This window comes from Denticeps clupeoides, chromosome 5 (assembly GCF_900700375.1).
Source record: "Denticeps clupeoides chromosome 5, fDenClu1.1, whole genome shotgun sequence".
NCBI classification, from domain to species: Eukaryota; Metazoa; Chordata; class Actinopteri; order Clupeiformes; family Denticipitidae; genus Denticeps; species Denticeps clupeoides.
Window position 1 is genome coordinate 7,394,702 of NC_041711.1, and position 22,483 is coordinate 7,417,184.

A 22,483-nucleotide genomic window follows, 5' to 3' on the forward strand; every position below is an offset into this window, starting at 1 on the left:
CACAAACTGTTTGTGTGTTAAAAACACAAACTCTACATGGGGCACAATTCTCTATTAACACTACTGATGTACACATCTACATCAAAGGAAACTGTCGACACTGTCATCAAGTGCTGCTGCAAAAACAACTGCGTAATGCACTTAAAGCATGGCAGCAAGACAAGGTTATGGTGGGATCTTTCAAGAAACCAGGTCCTAGTCTAGTGAAATATTATACACAATGCCAGAAAAGAAGTCACTGTGTGTGTGTGTGTGTGTGTGTGTGTGTATTGGCTAAGCTGGGTGGGTGTTGCGTTACTTCTCTCCCATGAACAGAGCATGCATCGCTAATCAGACACTACCATCTATCTTCATACTCATCTTGCCATTTTGCCATGGTTACAATAAGCCTCCTATTCCGCTTGGGACAGCGTTCCCATCACAGAAATAATCTTCCCATGAAGCCTGCAGGACAGGCCTGGATTTGTGGCTGTGTGACCCGGGCCCTCTCAGTGTTAATAAGGAACATGCTTGTGAGAGAGACAGAGACGCATTGCTTAGCTGTAGGAACCTTCCTGGCATCTTCTAGAAAAGATGAGAAGTCAGGAGGACCATGATGCTGGCCAGGAAAAAGGACAAAACAGAACTAGAGAGGCAAGAAGAATCTCAGGCAGACCAGATTCGAAAATGATGGCACAATGGAATGGGACCAATTGGATATGTAGCTGGATTGCTGGAAGCCAATAGTGCCACATGATCATGACAGCATGGTGAGAAGCCAGGTAATTTTGCATAATGGGCTGGTTGCAGGTTGGTAGGTGGCTCATTTATTGGAGAGAAACATCTTGTAATTGCATCAATCCTTTGAATTACAAAGGTGGCAAATTGCTATGGTGAGAGATAAGAGAGTCGGGCAGTGGTTGCCCTAGCGCAGGGGTCAGTTATCCTTAAATTGGTACTTAAACCCTGATTTTTAACATTAACAGAATGGAATTTGAAGGGAGAAAAGATACTCAAGAAACTGTTCGTCCTGAAAGAGTGCATTGCTGAGAAAAGCAAACTACTCCTCCCGCCTCTGCCAGTAGTTTGAGGTGTTTCAGATAAAAGCTCACAAGATGCATATTTACCCACTCCTGAAAACACCCTGATGCTGTTTAGCCAGAGAATATACAGCTGGTTAATCACAGAATGACATAAAAATGCTTTTCTCCAAAAAAAAAAAAAGCCACTTTGCCAGCCACGTGATACACAGAAAAGAGAAACTCAATCGGGAACCTGTTTTAGAAAAATTAACGCTATCCTGAAGCACCGCCTCTGTATGGACGCAAGGCCAGATCGGATGGAAATGTTCCCGTTTCATAGAAAAATTTTATTGTGTGGGGCCTTAAGCTACCATGTGACCAACCAAAATAAAAAAACCAAAGTTATCAAGCTAATCGCAAACTATTGGCTATATCCTTCAGTTCCATCTGAATGCTTTCCACGTTGTCTTCTTCTCTATGTTTTGCACATAGCATGGATACCATAATACAATATTTCCCAGGTAAAGAAGATGGAAAGGAATGCAGAGAAATTGTGTTATGCATGGTCCCTACTGAGCGGTGCAGCTGAAAGCCAGTCACCGCTGACCAAAAGTACATGTGGGCTAACAGGAGTCCTTGGAAGCTGCCGTTGGCTGAAAAATCTTTATTATTATTGTTTTATATAACAGATCGGCTGCAGAGGGATTCTCACTCTTGCTCATTATCTTCTCTGTAATGTGAGGATGATTCACAGGAGCTGGAGGCACGCAGAGAGTCACACACTGCTACAACACCCTCACACACCACTCCAGCATTTGGGAGACCAAAAGCAATAGTTAGCGTCATTTGCTCATTTGGCAAAGCCAAAAACCTCTTTTTTAATTAAAATACACATTCAAGTTGCTAATCAACTCAACAAAAAAAATTACAGATTTTGTTACAAAATTGTTATCTAAAACTGCAGTTATTGTCTAACATTGCCTTTTTGAGATTAGTGAGATTAGTGAGACAGGGACTAACAGCTATTGTCATAAATTAACAGCTATTGTCATATTTTTTATTTTAAACAAATAGTGCAAAAAGTAGGAACTGTTATCAATACACGTCTAACCATATGTGGCAGTTCAATATTTATAATACTTGTATAATTTGGTATTCGTTACTGGTATATAATGGTATTTGACAAACATCTAGCTGTGCATTTCCTTTTTTGTCATTTAAATACAGGACAATACAAATATGTACAGTACAGGCCAAAGATTTGGACACACTTTCTCATTCAATGTGTTTTCTTTATTATCATGACCATTTACATTGGTAGATTCTCACTAAACTATGAATGAACACATGTGGAGTTATGTACTTAACAAAAAAAGGTGAAATAACTGAAAACATGTTTTATATTCTAGGTTCTTCGGAATAGTCACCCTTTGCTCTGATTACTGCTTTGCACATTCTTGGCATTCGTTCGTTGAGCTTCAAAAGGTAGTCACCTGAAATGGTTTTCCAACAGTCTTGAAGGCGTTCCCAGAGGTGTTTAGCACTTGTTGACCCCTTTGCCTTCACTCTGCGGTCCAGTTCACCCCAAACCATTGGGTTCAGGTCCAGTGACTGTGGAGGCCAGGTCTCCACTTTTTGTTAAGGACATAACTCCACATGTGGTCATTCATAGTGTAGTGAGAATCTACCAATGTAAATAACATTTACAGCAGCATTTATCAGACACCCTTATCCAGAGCGACTTACAATCAGTAGTTACAGGGACAGTCCCCACGGGAGCAACGTAGGGTTAAGTGTCTTGCTCAGGGACACAATGGTAGTAAGTGGGATTTGAACCTGGGTCTTCTGGTTCATAGGTGAGTGTGTTACCCACTAGGCTACTACCACCACTAAATGGTCATGAAAATAAAGAAAACAGATGGAATGAGAAGGTATGTCCAAACCTTTGGCCTGTACTGTATGTCATTACAAATATTGCAAGTTATCACTTTTAGCAATGCCTCAGACATAATTATCAATGATAACTGTAACCCCATTATTTAAAAGAAGGGGGTCAATACTTTACTAACCCAAACATTTTAAAAGACTCACAGATTACATGAGGCATCAGTAGCCCACCAAGTCTTTCATTTCATATATTCACTTTATACCATTTAATATTACAGTTTTAACCTGACACTGAGAGCCACAACTCAGGGTAGCAACGAGTGACGTGAGTGTGTGTGCACGGTTTTAAAGCTCAGCACAGGAGATCAGGCCAGGGGAGAACAGAGACAGCAGAAAGAGTGAAAACAGGCCAGAGAGGGGAAGAGATGATTGGAAAAGGAAAGACGAGTGGGGATCTGTAGGCAGATGTGTAACGCTTCAGTAACACTCACAAGAACCCTCAGGACCCATCTGTGGGCCACACACACACACTCTCTCAACACAATGGGGATGTGGAGGGCCACTGGTGTCTTTGTGCTCTTAAGTGTAGGGGAGGGACGAACAGATTAACAAGAGTAACAAGAAAGAACAAGTGTCTCTCTTCTATAGACACACACACTGTAGTAGACACACTGTGAATGAATGAGTGTGCATACTTATTTAATGCTTTGGGTAATACATGAACATTTACTGCATTCCATATGTCACCCTCAGAACATGCATCCTGTATCCTCGAGCTGCAGTTTTCATGGTTACCTGGTCACTCCACTTGAAGTCAGGTATGATGGTAAGACGCACCCTCAGGACGGTGCGGGTGATCGGTTGGATGTTGGCCTCCATCAGGAGGCAGGGTAGCTGGTGGGCACACAGTTTCACCTTCTGTCCAATGTTGACGTGGTGTAGCATATGACCTGATATTAATAGGATTTGAAAAAAAAAAGTCCTCCCTCAATAGCTAATCATTATTAAAATAGTGTACCCCAACTGCATGAATACATAAAACAACAACAACAACAACATTTATTTCTTATAGAGCCCATTATCACATCTAGTATGTTTCAATGGGCTTTGACAAGAGTATTGGCAACATTGATTATAACATTACCATAATTATTATCAAAACTATTTTGATAATATACTATTATACTATTGTATTACTAAATGTAAGCTCTTCTACAGACTATTTTTGTAAGCGTATTGTAAAGCTTTACTTTATGCATGCAGTGTACTATCTTGATAAAATTCCTGTTTTAATCAGATGAATTGCTGTTACCCATTTGTTATTATCAAATGAAAAAATAGTACGCCAGCAAAACCATCAGGTGATGAACACATGACCAAGCTGTCAGTTCAGAACTTCATAATCATAATCACATCTTTAGGTTCTTGCCTAATTAGGTATTATCAATAAACAGAATGTTTTAATGTATATATGCTATTCGTTCATCATCCTTTTTTAATAAGGCATATAATGTACGAGATGCTACAGACATGCTGATTTATTTTTATTTCTCTGGAACGTCTCATTGATACCCACCAATGTCATCCTTCTTCATGTCCTTGAGCTTGTCCAGGGTGAGGTTCTTCTCCTCCAGGCGGGACAGCACAGACGGGGACAGGGTTGGGAACTGACGCAGTGGGTGGGTCCAGCCCCACAGACGCTTGTCAATCACCTTACTGAGATTAAGGAGCCGATAGGTCATGGCAGGCCAGCGCTTCCTCAAGGCAATCTCAAACAATGCCCGCACAATCCGGGCCGCATTCTAAGACACACAGCAAAACAGACAGGAGGCGTTGACAGGGAGGATAAATTAGATTTTTCACAATCAGAAAAGAGTTTTCAGTACACACTGTCCGCCCCAATCATAATTTCATAATTTCATTAAATGCCATTTTTGGGTAGAATCCTTATCTATTAAATAAATAACAAATTTTCCTCACCTCTTTTAACATATAGGGTAGTTACAAAAAATATTTGTAAAAAGAGTTTGATCAGTGAATGCAGTAGTGAACATAAAACAGCATTTTTTCATTATCCATTCTCTAAAGGTTTTTTTTATTTGAATGGATTATGTGTGTACAATACTTTGGTTTATCAGTTGCACTGAAATCCCCAAGATGTTGTTCTGGGATTCTCAGTACTGGGAACTTTGCTGGGTGAGGGCATGGTTTTGCCTGACACTGCTGACAGCAGAGGCTCTACCCGGGAACACAAGATGTTCTGTTTTTGTATTTTACCGCCTTCATGTTCTCACACGTCTGCATTATATTTTCATCTTGCCGCTCTCTGATTGATTGGTGTGGCCTTTCTGTGCTCAGGGAGGAAGGCAATATAAACCCCGGCATTGATTGATTTGCTGGGCCTGCTTGTGCTTTGATTGGTCAGGTCTGACTGCTTGCAGATGTTGTGGTCTGCAGTGAGATGGCCACCTGTCCTGGCAGATGTTCATCTGGGCTTGGTTAAAATGCCACTAAGTCCACTAAGACCGCTTTCTCCTCTCTGAGCAATGGTGCGGACAGCCAGGTAAAGCCTGTACGTCTCGACTCAAGTGGCAGGATAAGTGCTGACCCGGCAAGGGGACAGGCACAGCCCAGTGTCTGAAGTTCAAATGTACCTCCTGTGAAGTGTCTGCTGCAGAAGAGTGAAAAGAGTTTGGCTTAGACACAGCTGCTAAATCCATGCCAGTACATCACCCCTGTCCGTCCACTGTGACGCCGTTTCCATTTCCCTCCTCCTTCATAAGACTTGTGGACTTGTTTGTCTCTACTGTACATTTGTCCATTCTTTGCTATAATCATACCTTCTGTTGACTTGATTGCAGCACCTACCTGGCACATATTACACTGACTTTTGCTTCTCAATCTATAGTTATGCCTCACAGATCATTAATCTGTTCTTGCTATCACATGACATACATCCAAAAGTTAAGGGTGAATTAGAAATGTAATTTTGTCATGGAAAATAAGTACATTTCAATATTTCCCCAAATCACGCTTCAAGCTGTGCGTCATGCTTTATATCGGTGTTGTATGGGCTGAATAAATGCAAGAAACTTGAAGTTATCTGTGCCCACATAGTCAAGTGTAACCAGGGGTCTGACGGGTCTCTGATCGGAGTTCTCTCTCCGTCTGTCTGTCTGAGGGATCGTACTGGGAACAATCACACGCTGGAGTATAAGGAAGGCCCATTTCTCTGGATTTAAAATCAGCCCCATCTTTGCTCCACTACTGCACACACCCATCCATCCGAAACCAGGCAAATTAGGAGCAAAGAGGGAATTTGCCCCAGATATTTCAGCTATTCACACACATGGAAGCGGTTACAGCGGGAAACCATGGATAGATGGCTTCAGCAAAGCGAGAAGGAGAGAGAGAGAAAAGAGACAGATGGAAAGATCGAGAACTCAGAGAATACACAGAAGAATTCTTGGACTACAGCCTGGGTGAAATATGTACTACCCAAAAATATAAATTCTCAGATTTAACATAAAACATTAGATTTTCATATGCATAAATCCAGCAGACATCCATTTTGAGCGATGAACTGTGACAGTAAATGAAAGCCTTTAATCTATTAAGACAATGGAAGTGGAAAAAAATTTACACAATTATTTAAACAACAGGATCTCATAGGAAATGTGCAGTGCAGAGTCATGAAAACGGACTGTGAGATGGTGTAGCTGTGCGATGTGTGTCAACAGGCAGTAAAAAATAGGGTTCTGGCTCACACACTCACACCTATGGACCATTTAGAGTTGCCAATTTATCTGGTGTGCATGCCTCTGGGAATTCACAGATGGAGATGGAGCCGAGGTTTGAACATATATAAAAATAGCTCTGTTTATCCCATTGAACAATTAGTTCATATTTATTAAAATAGGAGAAAACAAGGTCCAATTGGATTTTCACCAATGGTAGCGAAGTCTGCAATATATATATATCATACACTCTAAACTCTCACACTACAACATATGTTATACATATATATAAAGCTTTTTAAAAAATATGAGTGAGCCATTGTTAATCTGTAGTACGCGAGACGGACATTTAGCATCAATCGCTCTATTTTCCAACTCTGAAAATGTTTCTGGTTTTTATTTCAGCCTGCTGTTCCTCCAAGTCAGCACGTAATGTGATGACTTGGATGAAAAGCCCTGATGGCTTGTTATATAACCTGAGGGGATGAACCATTTTGATATTAATTGACAACGGTCTTTAACCCCATGTCTATTTTTTTTTTACATATTAACGTTGAAAAATAGCATTATCATCAATGTTAAGATCTATAACAACAAGAAAATCTGGTTTTGGTCATCTATGGTGTGATTTTTTTGGACAAATTAAGGCTGGAACAATCAGATATCTGGCAACACCAAGTGTGCTACAAATGTGTGTGAGACTTTGACAGGAGGGAGACCAATAGGGTGCACAAGAACCGCCATCAAATGGCTCCTTCCTTTGGGGTGACAGAATTAATTACATAAACTAAGTGAAATTTGTTTATATCTTGATCTACTTAGTCCTGCAGACATACATGTCAGACATACATGCACTATGTCTGTTGTCCTGCTTTAAAAACATTTGCTACATGTGCTATAAACGAACCTGTGCCACATATGAAAGGTCAGACATCAGGGAAAAGCTGTCCACCTCCCCACGACTGATGTATGTCTGCAGCAGGACATTTATTTTCCCGTAGCTGTTCTCCACCCCGCCGGCTGCCGGCAGTTCACAGAAGTTAGAGAGTAACTGCTCCAGCTCATCTATCTCCTCATCACGCACCTACACACACACAAACACACACACATAAACAATAAATATTTTACAGCATAAGGAAACAAAGGCAAACACACACAACATGAGGTAAATCAATTAGTCACTGCTCTACCTACTCACACAGCCATGCTCTCAAAACATGCCTATGTCTAAAGCCACCGGAGTCACAGTATGAGCATCAGCTCCTTCTACTGTTAACCACGCTGTCTTCTTTCCTGTCACTTTACTCAACCAAGGTTTCTTATTGGAGAAACATCTCAGACGTTTCAGGAGTGCAGAAGAAGTGTAGATCAGACATAAAACACACACACTGACTCACCTTGACCTGCTCAAATTCCTCTGCTTTCGAGATGATGGATAAGATGTCTGCCTCTGTTTTTTGAGCACTGAAGAGTTCGTTAAACGTCTAAAGATTCAGAGACAAGAAAGGGTTGCAAAATAATCAGCATGCAACTGCTCTGTACCCCAACTTTCCATATAGCCTCATGTAGCCTAAGGCTATAATAATCAGGGCTGTCAAAATCTGTCTGTGGACTGTTGCTATAAATTTACTTCCTGTGTGGGCCTGGCCTGACACAGAAAATTCCATGATTTTTTTCAGATGCACAGAGCGTGGATATTTAAATTTGTTTTTGGCTACATCAATTTGTTTTTGGCTACATCATCTGAATCAGATTGAAAAAAATTGAAGTTGCTCAACAGAACTATTTGTACAAATTTTAATTTCCTTTATTTACTGTCAGAGTCTGCAGCTCATCTTCCCATCACTCCCTGTATCAGCCTCTTTCCCACACTTATTTCTGTCATTGTTTGAAATATGCAATAAAGCAAGCCTTATTCTTTAATATTGAATGTTGCAAACGGTGATTAATTCTTTGCAAAATATGTGATTAATTAATTTTATTTAATTGCTTGACAGCCCTAACCAAAATGTATGAAATAAAAGCCTGATTAAGACCATGGAATGCTGGCAGACTGATCCGAGTTCAGTCCCACCTCAATGGTGCTATACTTGATGTAGAAGTGGCTGGCTGTCCTGCCCAGGTCAGTGGATGAGAAGTATCCGGTGCGCTCCTCGAAGCGGATCATCCTGGCCTTGTCCAGCTTGCGACCCGCCTCCACCACCAGCTCTTTGCGGAACAGTTCCAGAGACGGGTCCATCTGCAACAAACAGTACAATCGGAAAATCCACAATTGGGATGAACACTGTCTGAACGTGTTTTGATTTTTTTCTTATTTTTTACTTGCACTGTGTGGAGATCTGGTCAACCAACTCTACACAAATTACTTATCAATTTAAAGTCAACATATGCAAATCATTAAATACAAAAAAAAACAACTGTTTACTCACCCCAAGAGATTTCAGATTTTAAAATGGTACTCTAAATGAATAAACTAATTAACAACTCTGGTGGGGGTTGCGGGAATATATGCATATAGGGTATTTGTGATGCATAATTTGGGCAACAAAAAGATCCTAATCCTAATCCTTAAAATTTACTTAAAACTACAATAAAAAAAAAAAAAAACACACACACACACTTAAATTTATTTTCTAATGCCACAGGAAGGCGCATGCGGCTCTCAAGCTGTGGGTTGGTGACCCCTGCCCTAGTCACACTGACTGTCAAGTTGAATGGAACTGCGCCACTGGATTGAATAACTAGACCACTCTTCATTCTGAGAAAAATTGAAATGATCTGATTTTATGGTAAAGCAGAAAATTTTATCAGTGTCTGTCCGGTGAACATACAGTGACAGGTTCTGTGATGTCATTGTGGCTGGCTGTAATCGGTCAGAATGTGACAGACCTGGCAGGCCGTGTAGGTGATCCCATAGACCAATGGGTTGGCCCTCATGCGCACATATAGGTATGTGTAGCTCAACCACTTCACCGCCTCTTCCACATTAGTGACAGTTCCCAGAGCAATCTAAAAAAAAGAAAGGTGGGAGATTGTGAAAAATGAACTCTTGCAACAAAAATAGACAAACACCCTCTCAGATCACAATGTAGATGGAGGTGTTTTATCCTTATTCTCTGGCGCCACCTTAAGGTCATTTACTCCACAGGCATCCTGTGCTCATGTCGCTGTGGTGCAGCACATTCACAAGCAGCTCATTTAAATATTCTCAGACTTTGCATTCTATGCGCTCTCGCTCTTATGCTCCCTGTGTGAGAGCGTTATTGCTTGTGATTTGTAACGGTTAAGGTAAGGATGAAAAGAGCTTCACAGTTCCGTGTGCAATTTAGATCTCCATATTAAAACAAAAATAATTTATCTAAACTGAATAAAAAAAATGAAGTTTTGAATGATTTTCTTATGTGTGAGAGGACGCTGTATGTACGCTGCAGATGTTAGCACCATACAAAGGTGCTACAAATCCAATGTGTGTGTGAGTGTGTACCTCAGCGTTGAGGTTGTCCGCGAGGCTCTGGAGGAACTGACTCTCAATGGGGTTTTGCTGAGTCAGCAGTGTGAGGTAGTGGCTCAGTTTGTCATGGCTGGTGATGATCGTTCCCTCGCCGTACTTGTCAAACTGTGGCCGACCAGCGCGACCAAAGATCTGCATCACATCCAAGATGCCCAAGTCGACCAGTGTACCTCGCTTGGCATCGTACATCTGAGTGCCCTGTGGAAACAATGCAAAACCATCATGAGCAATCCTTCAGACCTTCCCAACACTCACATGAGACAAAACCACTGTGTTATGTATTTGCTGGAACATCACAGCTATCACACACACAGACACATGACACCCTAAATTTTACCAGACCTTAATAATGACTGCATGAGCAGGCAGATTGACTCCCCAGGCAAGTGTGGCTGTGCACACAAGAACCTTCAGGTAACCTCTCGAGAACATGCTCTCCATCAAGTTCCTGTCTGGCCGCAGCATGCCAGCATGGTGAATCCCAAAGCCATCTGGGAACATTTCTCTCATCTGCTTGTTCCTTGAGCGTTGAACCTATGAGATCAGAAATCTGACTATTAATGGTGTTGTGGCACTGGATGTTTGCAGTTCAGGACAAGAAGTTCCAGAAAATGTGTTCTACTGGAGTCTCGTGCTGTTCACAATGGCTAGAGTTCCACACACTATCCAACAGTTCAAAAGATTAAACCATTAAAGACGGACCACAGTTCTATGACTTTTAAATGCACTATTTAAATTATGTAGCTTTTATTGTTGTTTTTGTACTTAATTGCATATTCAGGGATGACATAAAAAAATATTAAAAATGTAGCAATTAATGCATGATGATTAATTGTAATGAATTTGTAAATGCATATACATGCATATAATGCAGGCAAGCATAGGAAAGTGACTCAGATGGCAAGTAAAGATGAGATGATCTTGTATTAAGAATTTTTTTAACAGACTCTGACAGTTAATATAATGGAAATTCTAGTAAAAATTACATGCATAGTTATGGCAATACAACCTCAGTGAAATGAATCCTGACCGCTCTGTTTTGACTGTACATAGTTAAAAGTAATAGTTATAGAATCAAATAAAATAGAATAAAAGGGGAATAATGTTGGTAAAAATTAGTAAAAAATTCAGCAAGATATTATGTTCAACTAGAACATAAGACATCATAAGGTCACCTTGATCAATGTACCATCCCCACAAACAGCTCCACAGGTGCCTTTCATGGCTGCTCACTGCTCACTAAGGGTGATGCAGGGTTAAAAGCAGAGGACACATTTTGCTGTGTATTGATGTGTGCTGTGATTGCTGTGTATTAGAACTTCAAATGACACTCTCACTTTAACAGCTCAGTCAAGCAACTATGAATTTAATATGTGCTACATGAACCAAATGAAAGCAGCACACGACTTCAACCAACTGAGATGCATTTTTTGAAATATTATATCATGAAGCCTTTGGCTGGCTCTGCATGCGTGGTGTCACACAGCATTAGGGCTGTTCAGTTTGAACATGCTTCCTCTAACATGCTCATATTAAGGGTGGCAGTAGGAAGCGTTTCTGATCCGCCCACATTAACACCCTGAGCGGTCGAGAGCATCTCTCCATGGATGGAGATGCTATCAAACAAAAGAACAAAGCCGGCAAGACACACTACTGCAATAGCACACAAGCATGCATACACAACCACACACATTAACACATTTAACAGGCAATTAACACTAAGACAAAACATTCAAACATACTGATCATCAATATACACAACAGGTTCAATCACATCAAATACAACATGACAGAGGCACACTGTCATGGACACACATTCATGTAGCACAAGAGCTTGCAGTTGATATGCTTTTCATGATTATATGAGAATAAATTTCTGTGTAAAAACCTGTTTACAGAACCGCCAGAGTTCAATGTCATTTGCAGATGCACATATGTTGTCTATTATTTCCAACTATATTAGAGAATATAAGAGAACGGGTAATTAGATATCTTGTTCATAACATATGCCCAAACAAACACCACAACAACATAAGCAGACACACACTACAACAGCACAAATATACTCAGCAATAATACACATACATAAAAACCTAATACCACACAATTACATTAAAGACAGACAAATCCAGCCACACTATAGAAACATGAAATGACACTGCAAGCCTCTGGAGCACAATACACAAAAATTTTTCAGACAAAAAACAAGAATATACATAGATTCGCCACAACATTAACACACTGACAGGTAAAATACTGATGGCACCTGTCAGGGGCAGGATACACGGGGCAGCAAGTAAGAGTAAGGGCCTGAATTATTTATTTGTCACAGCCACACAAGGCTCCTTGATCTTGACGGGTAGTGCAGGCAAGCCTGTCTAGTCGAATCCTACAGGAGATCTATAGCTGATCTAAAGCAATGAAACCGTTAATGCATTTTGTGACAGTAAGGTGTCAAAACACAGCTTGCTGTGAAGTTGAAGGCCGTGAAGACCCTGATTAATGCCCCCTGCTTAAACAACGGAGACAGGGTCAGCAAAGGAAGAAGATCCCAATCCAGCCGAGCCTCTGTGAGGTGGGTTGGAAAAACAGATTTGATCCATGAATGCTTAAAACATTTCAGTGTTAAGACGTGTGCATCTGTGCTCATGAAAGCGATTACAGACACACACACACACACACACACACACACACACATACATGGTCTGGTAGCTGACAGAATCAAATACAGATCTTCACACAGAGCTCCAGGAAGCAGTAGGACCCCGAAAATGAGCATTCAGAGACACCAGATTCTTCAAACATCATTAAAATCGAAGCACAACACGACTGTCAGCTCAGCACATCTTGTCAAATCTCGGCCTCCAGCAAAAAATGGCAACTGAGACTCTGAAATAAAGAAAGAAGAGTGCGTGTGTATTTATGTGTATTTGAGACACAGAGAAAGAAATGAATTTGCCTGGAGGGGTCATGCTTTGGTCTATTGACGCTGTGTAGCTGCAGGACAAATTGTCACAGCAACACTTGAAGACGACGGCTCTGAAAGCCTCAAACAACAGCCTGGGTAAAAATAGTTAGAAAAAAAAAAAAAAGACAAATATAGAAACTAATGAGACAGATCGTACACTGCTGTGTGATCCCAGGAGACACACTCCACAAAGACATTCCCCATGGGCTGACAGACGAGGACATGCCATCACACGTCCTTCAGACGGACATCCTGTCGTACAGGATCTGCCCAGACGCAGCCTCGTCCATGCTGTAGTACACTTCAGAGACGGGCAAGACTGACACATCTCTGGGCCCTTGGCAGCACATTACCCACAGTCCTCTGCCTGACTGAAAAAAGAAAAGCCTGGTACTCCACACAACTCCATTACACACAGACAGGAGCAACAAAAGCAGCAGTGGAGCTGTCTTTCACATTATATCCGCTAAGGAATTACTCCACACGGCCACTAGATGTCCCCCGTGGAACAGAATGAGGAACGAGACGAGCTCTCTTGCACTTGTAGATTATTCCAGAGCATTTCAGAAAAACCAGACCAAAAAAATATTTGGAAATAGCTTTTATAGGCAAAGAAACTAAAGTGCAAATCAACTTTCATAAATAGACTTTTGTGTCAAGCCTCTAAAAACTGCCAATTTGTATTAACGTCAACTGTTCCAGCACTGTACACCCAGCAGAGGGCAGCACAGGGCCACAAACACACAAAAGACCCCTATAACCAGATGGCATCTCAACCTCACTCTCAGACACACACTGGACATCACCAGCTACAGTTGCTGTGACCTGATGCACATACAATAGATAAAACACACACCATCATTCCTTCCAGTTTCATAAACACACATCTACAGGCACTCTACAGTCAGAGACACACACTTTTTTTTATAACTTTCCCTGACCGAAAAGCAGAATTTCCATGAACTCCTGTATGAAGAAAAGTCCAGTATAATGTTTGGGTGCTAAGCAGAAAAGGGCATTTAAAGGGGTTAAAGAATTCAAAACTGCATTACATCCCTTAATACTGTATCTGAAGTAACTTTCTGAAGTTGAGGGGGCATTCGCACAAATGGCATCATCAACACCATTCACCAATAACAATGTCGGCTTTTAAAATCCTCTTGTGAGAACAAATGGGGATACCAGATCTGACCATCTGAGCTGCTGCTTTCTGAATGGTGAAGCCAAAACACTCTATACACCTATATCCATTTCTAGCCACTGAAGAACCACAGACAGGCTAGGGGAACTCATATTAATATTATATAATCTCACAATGTGATTTTCAAGTCATTAAATTCTTAATTTTCAAGCCAAATATTTTGAAATGTACACTTGCCTGACATGGTAAGTTAGCAAGTGTAAGGATATATGTTGACTTGGCAAAGAATTTCCATTCTAGAATGCGGGAAAAAGAAAAGCAAAGAAAAACAGTCACTGGGAACTAGGACGAGCAATTACACATCAAATTTTGGCTACTGCACATATGCACATTTAATATGATATTAAAAAAAATCCCTGACTCAACACCCAAATGATCAAGTTCCCTGACTTTCCGTCTTGAAATACCTTTACTGAAATTCCCTGAGCTGTGGGAACCCTGCACGCAGTATATGCAGGAGACCTATCAATCACATTTATTTTTACCCTGGAGGCCATCACATTTTCAACATTAGTCACCACACACACAGCTTTCATTAATGTAGCCTACTCCTGTTCTATTGTATCCATACCTCAATATGTGCAACACACTACCTGCTCACACACTTACACAATCACAGTTTTCACATTTACTTGCAGGCCAGAATGCAGGATACACACATACACAAACATCACCTTCTCCTTCATCTTTTCATTTAATCCTCAGTTCAAAAATATGATTTGTTATTTCAGGTAGATCCCAATACTGAGTTAAATGAGGATTTTACATACAAAAAAACTCTCCACTACCTCAAATGGACTAAAACAGCGCTGAGCACTTCTTTTCAAAGTGCACTTCAAACGCCCAGGCACATCCCCACTCAATTACAAAGTTTTGCACTTCCACTTAAACTACTTTACCTGGGCAACAAGCTGAATAAATACCCACTAGTGCTGTTATTGTCCATCACGGCTTAGTCAAGTGGGTGCATTAAGACATCTAAGCCTGACAGGCAGCCTCTTCAGCACAGCGATAAAGCAAATTAATGAACATTAGGAGGGAAATGTGTAGAGGCTTCACTTCTGACTTTTAAAGCGATATAAATAATGGCCAATTATTATATAACTGACCTTATAGCACTGCCTTTCACCACATATGCCTGTGGAAGATTAAAAAAAACAACAAACTATAAATATGAATTTAAGACCATTTCCATACACAAAAAAAGCTGTGCATTATCTCTGGAAGAGGTGATTGCAGGGCCATGAAACAAAAATTCTCTCAGTCCATACCACTTCACTCTTTAGAGGCTAAGTAGGTTCATGCCCTGTTAGTATAGGGATGTGAGGGAAGTTGATTAATTGGCTGCTTAATACAGGAGAGCCTTATTCCTAATCCAATCATTCAGTCTGAATATTTCCATCAATCTGTTCACAATCTAGACACAAACAGCAGAGCGATGTTTGAAAAAGGCTATGATAACGTACAATGCATCACCATGTAGGGCATTTAAAGTTTAATTGATGGGGATCTCTGCTACAAGTTTTACTCTCTATCTGCCTTTTGGCCGTTAGATACACAGATACACATACACACTTTCATATGCCATCTGTGTTACTGACAGGCTGGGGACAGCTCTTCATGTCTTAAACATTGTAAATCACTACTTGAGTACAACTCTTGCTCACAGGTAACAAAGAGTCAAGTTTATAAAGACAGACAATTCCCATATAACATTCAATATTCTAATCACCACAAAGTTCAAAAAATGATCTAATGAAGTCAACCTCATTTGAAAAATGAATGAAAAATTAATGAAAAATTAGTGAACAATGCTACACTCATAATCCCCCTTTATGTCATTAGCTACACAAATACACCAAAAAACAGAACATCACATGCTTCACATAAACTGAAGCAAGATCCCAAAGCATAATCAGAACATCAGAAAGGACACATAAATAAGTCATTCTGATGCAGATGGCTGGAGCAGAGGTGCAGTTTGTATATTTATCAGCAGGTTGCAAATATAGCACACAGATTAGAGACGGAAAAAGGCAGCTATCTCTGCAGCTTTCCTGGGGGAAGAAAAGGTGAGTGTAGAGTAGGAACTCTGCACAGCAAACTACGTTTTCATATAATACATAGATAAATATCCTCTTGAGAGAGCAGGAACTCCACAAATCCATTCACACACACAATACACATTATAAAAATACATGCAAAAAAGCAGCTACACACTTACACTTCTTGAAAATAAAAGATAAAAAAACAAACACAAACACACCCCTTTTGACCGTTTTTGTAAGTATCCATGTGTAACTATGTGTGAACGCTTGTGGGTGGGTGTGTCTTTACCTGTTTCTCACACTGGCCATAGTCAGCACCCTGCTCAGCCTGAAAAAAGGAGGTTTCACCACGCCCCTTGGCCATTTCAATCAGACTCATGGCCGTGCGAACTGTGGAGTTTCGGGCATGGACAAACACCATCACCTGAAAGGCAGGAAATAACAGTGGTTACATCCCACATATTCATTTGCAGTTGCTAACGCTGCTTCCATTCTGTTACAATACCTCTAACAATTGACCATGGAATAGTTAATGGCATGGCAGATTGGAATTTGTTTCCTGACCATATTTGGAGTAAAAATGTTTAGTACTGAATGTGTTTTCAATTGTGTAGTGATCCTCATTGTGAGTGATTTAGGATTAACAATCCACCAATGTGATTCAGGAATGATTAATCAATGCCTTTATAAAACAAGCCCATATTATACACTACAGTCATGACATTATACATTCCTAATATGCTAATACGTTCAGGCTCAGTTCTGCAAGAATAACATAAAGCAAAGAAACAACATTGTACTTTGGTGGGGACAGTTTCTGCCTGGGGAGTGTAGGTCACTAACCTGTATGTGTTTACTTCAGAGTCTGGCTTTCCAGAATTTGAATAAACATTTTTTTATGCATAGGTTGTGAATCTGAATAGTGTATTTGCATCTGTAATATTTAAAAGTGTGAGGATAGCAGCTAAGAGTAGGTGTTCAAAAACATGTGGGATGTAACCACTGTTATTTCCTGTCTTTCAGGTGATTGTGTTTGTCCATGCCCGAAACTCCACAGTTCGCACGGCCATGAGTCTGATTGAGATGGCTAAGGGCCGTTAGTAAAGTGAAGTGAAGTGATTGTCACATGTGATAGACAGCAGCACAGCACACGATGCACACAGTGAAATTTGTCCTCTGCATTTAACCCATCACCCTGAGTGAGCAGTGGGCAGCCATGACAGGCGCCCAGGGAGCAGTGTGTGGGGACGGTGCTTTGCTCAGTGGCACGTCAGTGGCACCATGGCAGATCGGGATTCGAACCGGCAACCTTCTGATTACGGGGCCGCTTCCTAAACCGCTAGGCCACCATTGCCCGCTAGTGGGTAACACACTCGCCTATGAACCAGAAGACCCAGGTTCAAATCCCACTTACTACCATTGTGTCCTTGAGCAAGACACTTAACCCTAAATTGGTTCACCTCTTATCTTCACGACAGATCTTTCAAGGTATCATGGGGAGGTGAGACATCTGCCCTCTCTAGGGTAACCACAGGGGTTCCACAAGGCTCTGTCCTTGGCCCCCTTCTATTCTCAATATACACTCACTCACTTGGTCACATCATCCAATCACATGGCTTCTCTTATCACTCTTACGCTGATGACACCCAGCTCTATTTGTCTTTCCTTCCAGAAGATGCCACTATAGCAACAAAAATTTCAGCCTGTCTCTCAGACATATCGGCATGGATGTCTGAGCGCCACATCCAACTCAACCTATCCAAAAACGAGATTCTGATCTTTCCAGGCAACAATTCCCCTTAGCAAAACCTCTCAATTCAAATTGGCTCGCTACTGTTAACACCCACGGCGTCTGCAAAAAGCCTTGGAGTTTGGACTGATGACAAACTGAGTCTGAACCATCACGTTGCTGCGATCTCCAGATCCTGCAGGTTCACTCTCTACAACATTCGCAAGATTAGGCCTTTTCTCTCACAACAGGCTACGCAGCTCCTCATCCAGGCAATGGTCATCTCGAAACTAGACTATTGTAACTCTCTCCTGGCTGGAGCCTCTGCATAAAACCACTCCAGATGATCCAAAATATGGCAGCACGTCTCATCTTCAATCAGTCAAAATACACCCATGTTACGCCTCTTCTCACCTCTCTCCACTGGCTCCCGGTAGCTGCTCGCATTGAGTTCAAATCCTTGATGCTCGCCTACAGGTCTGTACCCGGAACTGCACACTCCTATATCAATACAATACTACCTAGCTACACTCCTGCACGCTCTCTCAGATCTGCAAATGAAATGAGACTGAAAATTCCCTCTTCATGGGGCCTCCGATTCCAATCAACTCTGTTCTCCCTTGTTGTCCCTAGCTGGTGGAATAACTTGCCCTGCTCCATTCGACCAGCCGAGACTACTACCACCTTAAAGAAGCAGTTGAAAACCCTCTTATTCAAAAAGTATTTCAGACAAATCTAACACTTACACATGCGTACACACTGCACAAAATGATAAAAAAAAATATATAATAATTTTTTCTTCGTCTAGCACTTAACAATCTTCGAGCATGCTCCTTGCTGACAAGTTAGGCCTTATCAAGGCTATAGAAATCGAACGAGAATTGCTGGTGTCTTCCTCCTGTAAGTCGCTTTGGATAAAAGCATCTGCAAAATAAAGTAAAGTAAAGTAAATTGCTGCAGGAGGACTGTCCCTGTAACTACTGATTGTAAGTCGCTCTGGATAAGGGCATCTGATAAATGCCGTAAATGTAAATGTGCTCCATTACCTTGCTGGAGGTCATTTTGTTGAACAAAGTAGCTGATGCCAGTCCTGCAGTTGGGTTCATGCACTTCTATAGCCCTGTCCACAACTATATATAAGGTGCTTTCTCCTTATATCTCATGGTTGCTTCTAAATCTATGCTGGGAAACACAGCAAAATATACTGCACTGGAATGCAGAAAAGCTCGACTACCTGTACAACCTGCAGCTCCCATCAAAGGCTAGGAGAAGAAATGATGGCACTAGCAAAATGACATTGGGATCTAGGTTTTACATTTTGCGAGTGCTACAGTCATTTTTCTAGCATGTGGTGGAATTTCACGAGCCTCTGTTAATTCAGGTTGTACAGGTGGTCTACCTTCTCCAGGATGACATCCATATATTCCAGTGCAGGATGGTTCACAGAAATGCCGTCAGTCCCTAGCTGTCAGGTAAAATTCTTGAAATCTGAATCCAGTGATTAAACACACAATCAAGATTCAAGGGATTCAAGAGAGATTTATTGTCAGTACAACTGTAAACAGTGTAATGAAATACTCTTTCACACAAACCCATATAAATTAAAAACTGCCCTGCACTACCCATTCAGAAGAAGAAGTCTGTTCTCTGCTGTGTGTTATTTCAAAACTGAGCCTGGGTAAGAGACCAGCAGGTCAAAATATATGAGCAAGTCCCCATGCACTGCTCCCCAGACCCCTGTCATGGATGCCCACTGCTCACCAAGGGTGATGGGTTAAAAACAGAGGATACATTTCGTTGCGCTGTGCTGAGGTATAGCACAATGACAATTACTTCAATTTCACTTTTCACTTCATTTTCCTCTGAAGATGTGAAGAGACGAGAGAACTTTGCAAGATAATGTCTGATTCATAACGCTGTCCATATGAGAGATGAGTCATCTTTGTCTAAGGGTAATTTCAAGATGTCTTCACTTTTCAGCATAGCTTTAAAGCAGGGGTGGGCAAACTCAGGGGTATAGGGTCACAGTGTTTTTTTTTAAATATTACAGACATGCCTTGACAGCGCCAGACATACATATAAGACACAAAAATGAAAAAGGCATTACAGTGCCTAAGTTTAAGAAGGAAAGGAATTGAGTGGGTCAGATGCAACATTCAACTATTTACATGTTGAGATGTGTGATGTGCAGTGGAGCAGTGGTGGCCTAGTGGGTAAGGAAGGAGACCATTAATCAGAAGGTTTCCGGTGCCCCTACACTGTTCCCCGGTGACATAGTCACCAGAGGCTAGAGTACATTTCAACATGCACCTTCTCATCATTTTCGTATTTTTTTCCTGCGCTAAACACATCACCTGACCACTCATTTACCATGCAAGCCTGTGTGAAAACTCGCCAGGTTCAGGCAAAGATCTTAACAGGACAAAATTAAAAAGACCTAGAGGCTGGATGTGGCCCGTGGGCCGTACTTTGCCCACTGCTGTTTTAAACGCAAGCAGGAGATACAAGGAGAAAAGCCATAACACGAGAAGGGCATGGACCTGGAAGCAGGAATGGGATCAGCTCCTTTGTGTGAAGAGGAAGGATGAGCCATACAGAATGACCTCCTATGGGGTACTGGTACACATGTTCTGGACCTTTAATCTTCTCCTGTTATTTATTATCCACTGTCAAATAACGCTTGACAAATAATGATTGACCCTCGACCTTGAGACCTTGGACCTCAAAAATAAACACACTTCTGATTGGTTCGAACATTAAACTCCCCTGACAGACACATTATAAACAGAGCGAAGATCTCACACAGGATATGACATCTGTTGTGTGTTTCTCGAACAGCATTGAACATGGGTCAGACACCATCTTTAGAGCAGCAGCTAACGCAGGCAGAGAATTTTATCAGTGCAATATTTAATATGGATGTATTTGATGTGAGTATTGACGAGTCACTACTGAAGTACTCTGGTACAGACTCGACCGCTATGCTAGAGAACTACTCAAATGACCTGATACTTCAATTGGGGAGCCAAGCTGCTGGATTTGTAGGAAGTCTTGCATCAACTGTGGAAGTTATACCCAATGCAGTTGGGATTGGAGCACTTGTCATCTCCATGATCCTTGAGATGGCATTTACCAGCACCAACGGTGGTCAGGCAGATGGCAACATTGAAGGAATGCTGCGCCGTGTTTTTGCTGAAGAGAAGGCTTCTGAAGTGCGCGACCTGATGGATGAGTACCTTAAAGTCGTTCGATTCAACCTTAAGAACACCAACGCTCTGCTGGAGGAAACCAAAGATCGTGAGCGGAGACTCAGCCTGCAGCTCACACGCCTGAAGACATCTATGCTTAATGATGGACAAATGAACATCCGGGCACTTAAACACTGGAACAATGGAGCTGCTTTCTATTTGCAGATGGTGATCCATGTTGACCGTTTGGAGCAGAATGATGGGACAAAATCAAGGCAAGCTATCGAACTATACAGGCAAGAACTAGACCAAATCCTAAAAAGGTTTTTCTATTGGACTTTTAATTCTGAATCAAAATCATTTGAACAATGTGTGAAAGAAATGAACAATCCTCAATTCATAGGACTTTGCAAGGAGATTGCTAAAATGTCCTCTAGGCTGGAAACCTTCTTCTACAACCAAAAGTCAATATCAATTATACGAAAATACTTTTCTGATCTTCAAGACAACCACGGCACCCTTATAAAGCAACATGGAACATTTGTCTTGCCAAAAGTTAACTGAACAAATCAAACACATTTCACTTCAAGTTTTAATAAATCTGATGACATATGTAATATATATTCTATATATATATAATATATAGACATATTTGTAGAACCAGAAGATTTTGACAAAAAAAAGCTACAAGTGTCAGTAATAAAGTTTTAACATATATTTGCAGATCTGGTCAAGTTCACACTGTTCAAATTAAAGAGATCTTAGTTCTTCCCATAGCAGTTTGTAACTGCCAGTGATTTATGTATTACTGTATTACATAACAGCCATTACTGCTTGTATGGTTGTTTTTGATTCATGGTATTTTTTTTTATTTGACAATTTATTAGGTTGAATAGTAAGGAACTTTGTTTCCATTTGTTGTGCTCTGAACCATGAAACGTCTGTGCGTTGTTTCCTTCAGACATGAGGACAAAAGAAAGAGAAATAGGCAGTTATTTTTACTAAAGAGGACTCTGGAGTGTTCTGTAATTTTTGGTCATATGTAACAGTTTGACAGTGGATATGAGTGGGGAGGAATTTCTCTAAAGAGAATCCATCTTTAGCTGAAGAGCCATGGAGTCACATATTTACAGGAGGGAAGGAAGTGATTGTCATTGTCATTGTGATACACAGCACAGAACACAGTGCACACAATGAAATGTGTCCTCTGCTT

The 22,483-nt window shown here is 41.0% G+C and overlaps 1 protein-coding gene across 7 annotated transcripts in view; it reads right to left on the bottom strand.

The window, feature by feature from the left end:
• ascc3 (activating signal cointegrator 1 complex subunit 3) overlaps nt 1–22,483 on the bottom strand; it is a 131,061-nt gene that overhangs the window by 26,294 nt on the left and 82,284 nt on the right. For 6 of the 7 annotated variants that reach the window (XM_028978931.1, XM_028978934.1, XM_028978932.1 and 3 more), the window contains 9 exons: nt 16,643–16,777; nt 10,479–10,670; nt 10,110–10,334; nt 9,515–9,634; nt 8,700–8,864; nt 8,023–8,109; nt 7,533–7,709; nt 4,465–4,690; nt 3,684–3,838 (listed from right to left, as the gene is read on the bottom strand). In XM_028978931.1, the coding sequence (XP_028834764.1) occupies nt 3,684–3,838; nt 4,465–4,690; nt 7,533–7,709; nt 8,023–8,109; nt 8,700–8,864; nt 9,515–9,634; nt 10,110–10,334; nt 10,479–10,670; nt 16,643–16,777 (1,482 nt within the window). The remainder of the gene's footprint in view (nt 1–3,683; nt 3,839–4,464; nt 4,691–7,532; nt 7,710–8,022; nt 8,110–8,699; nt 8,865–9,514; nt 9,635–10,109; nt 10,335–10,478; nt 10,671–16,642; nt 16,778–22,483) is intronic. The other variant, XM_028978935.1, reaches the window with a different exon arrangement.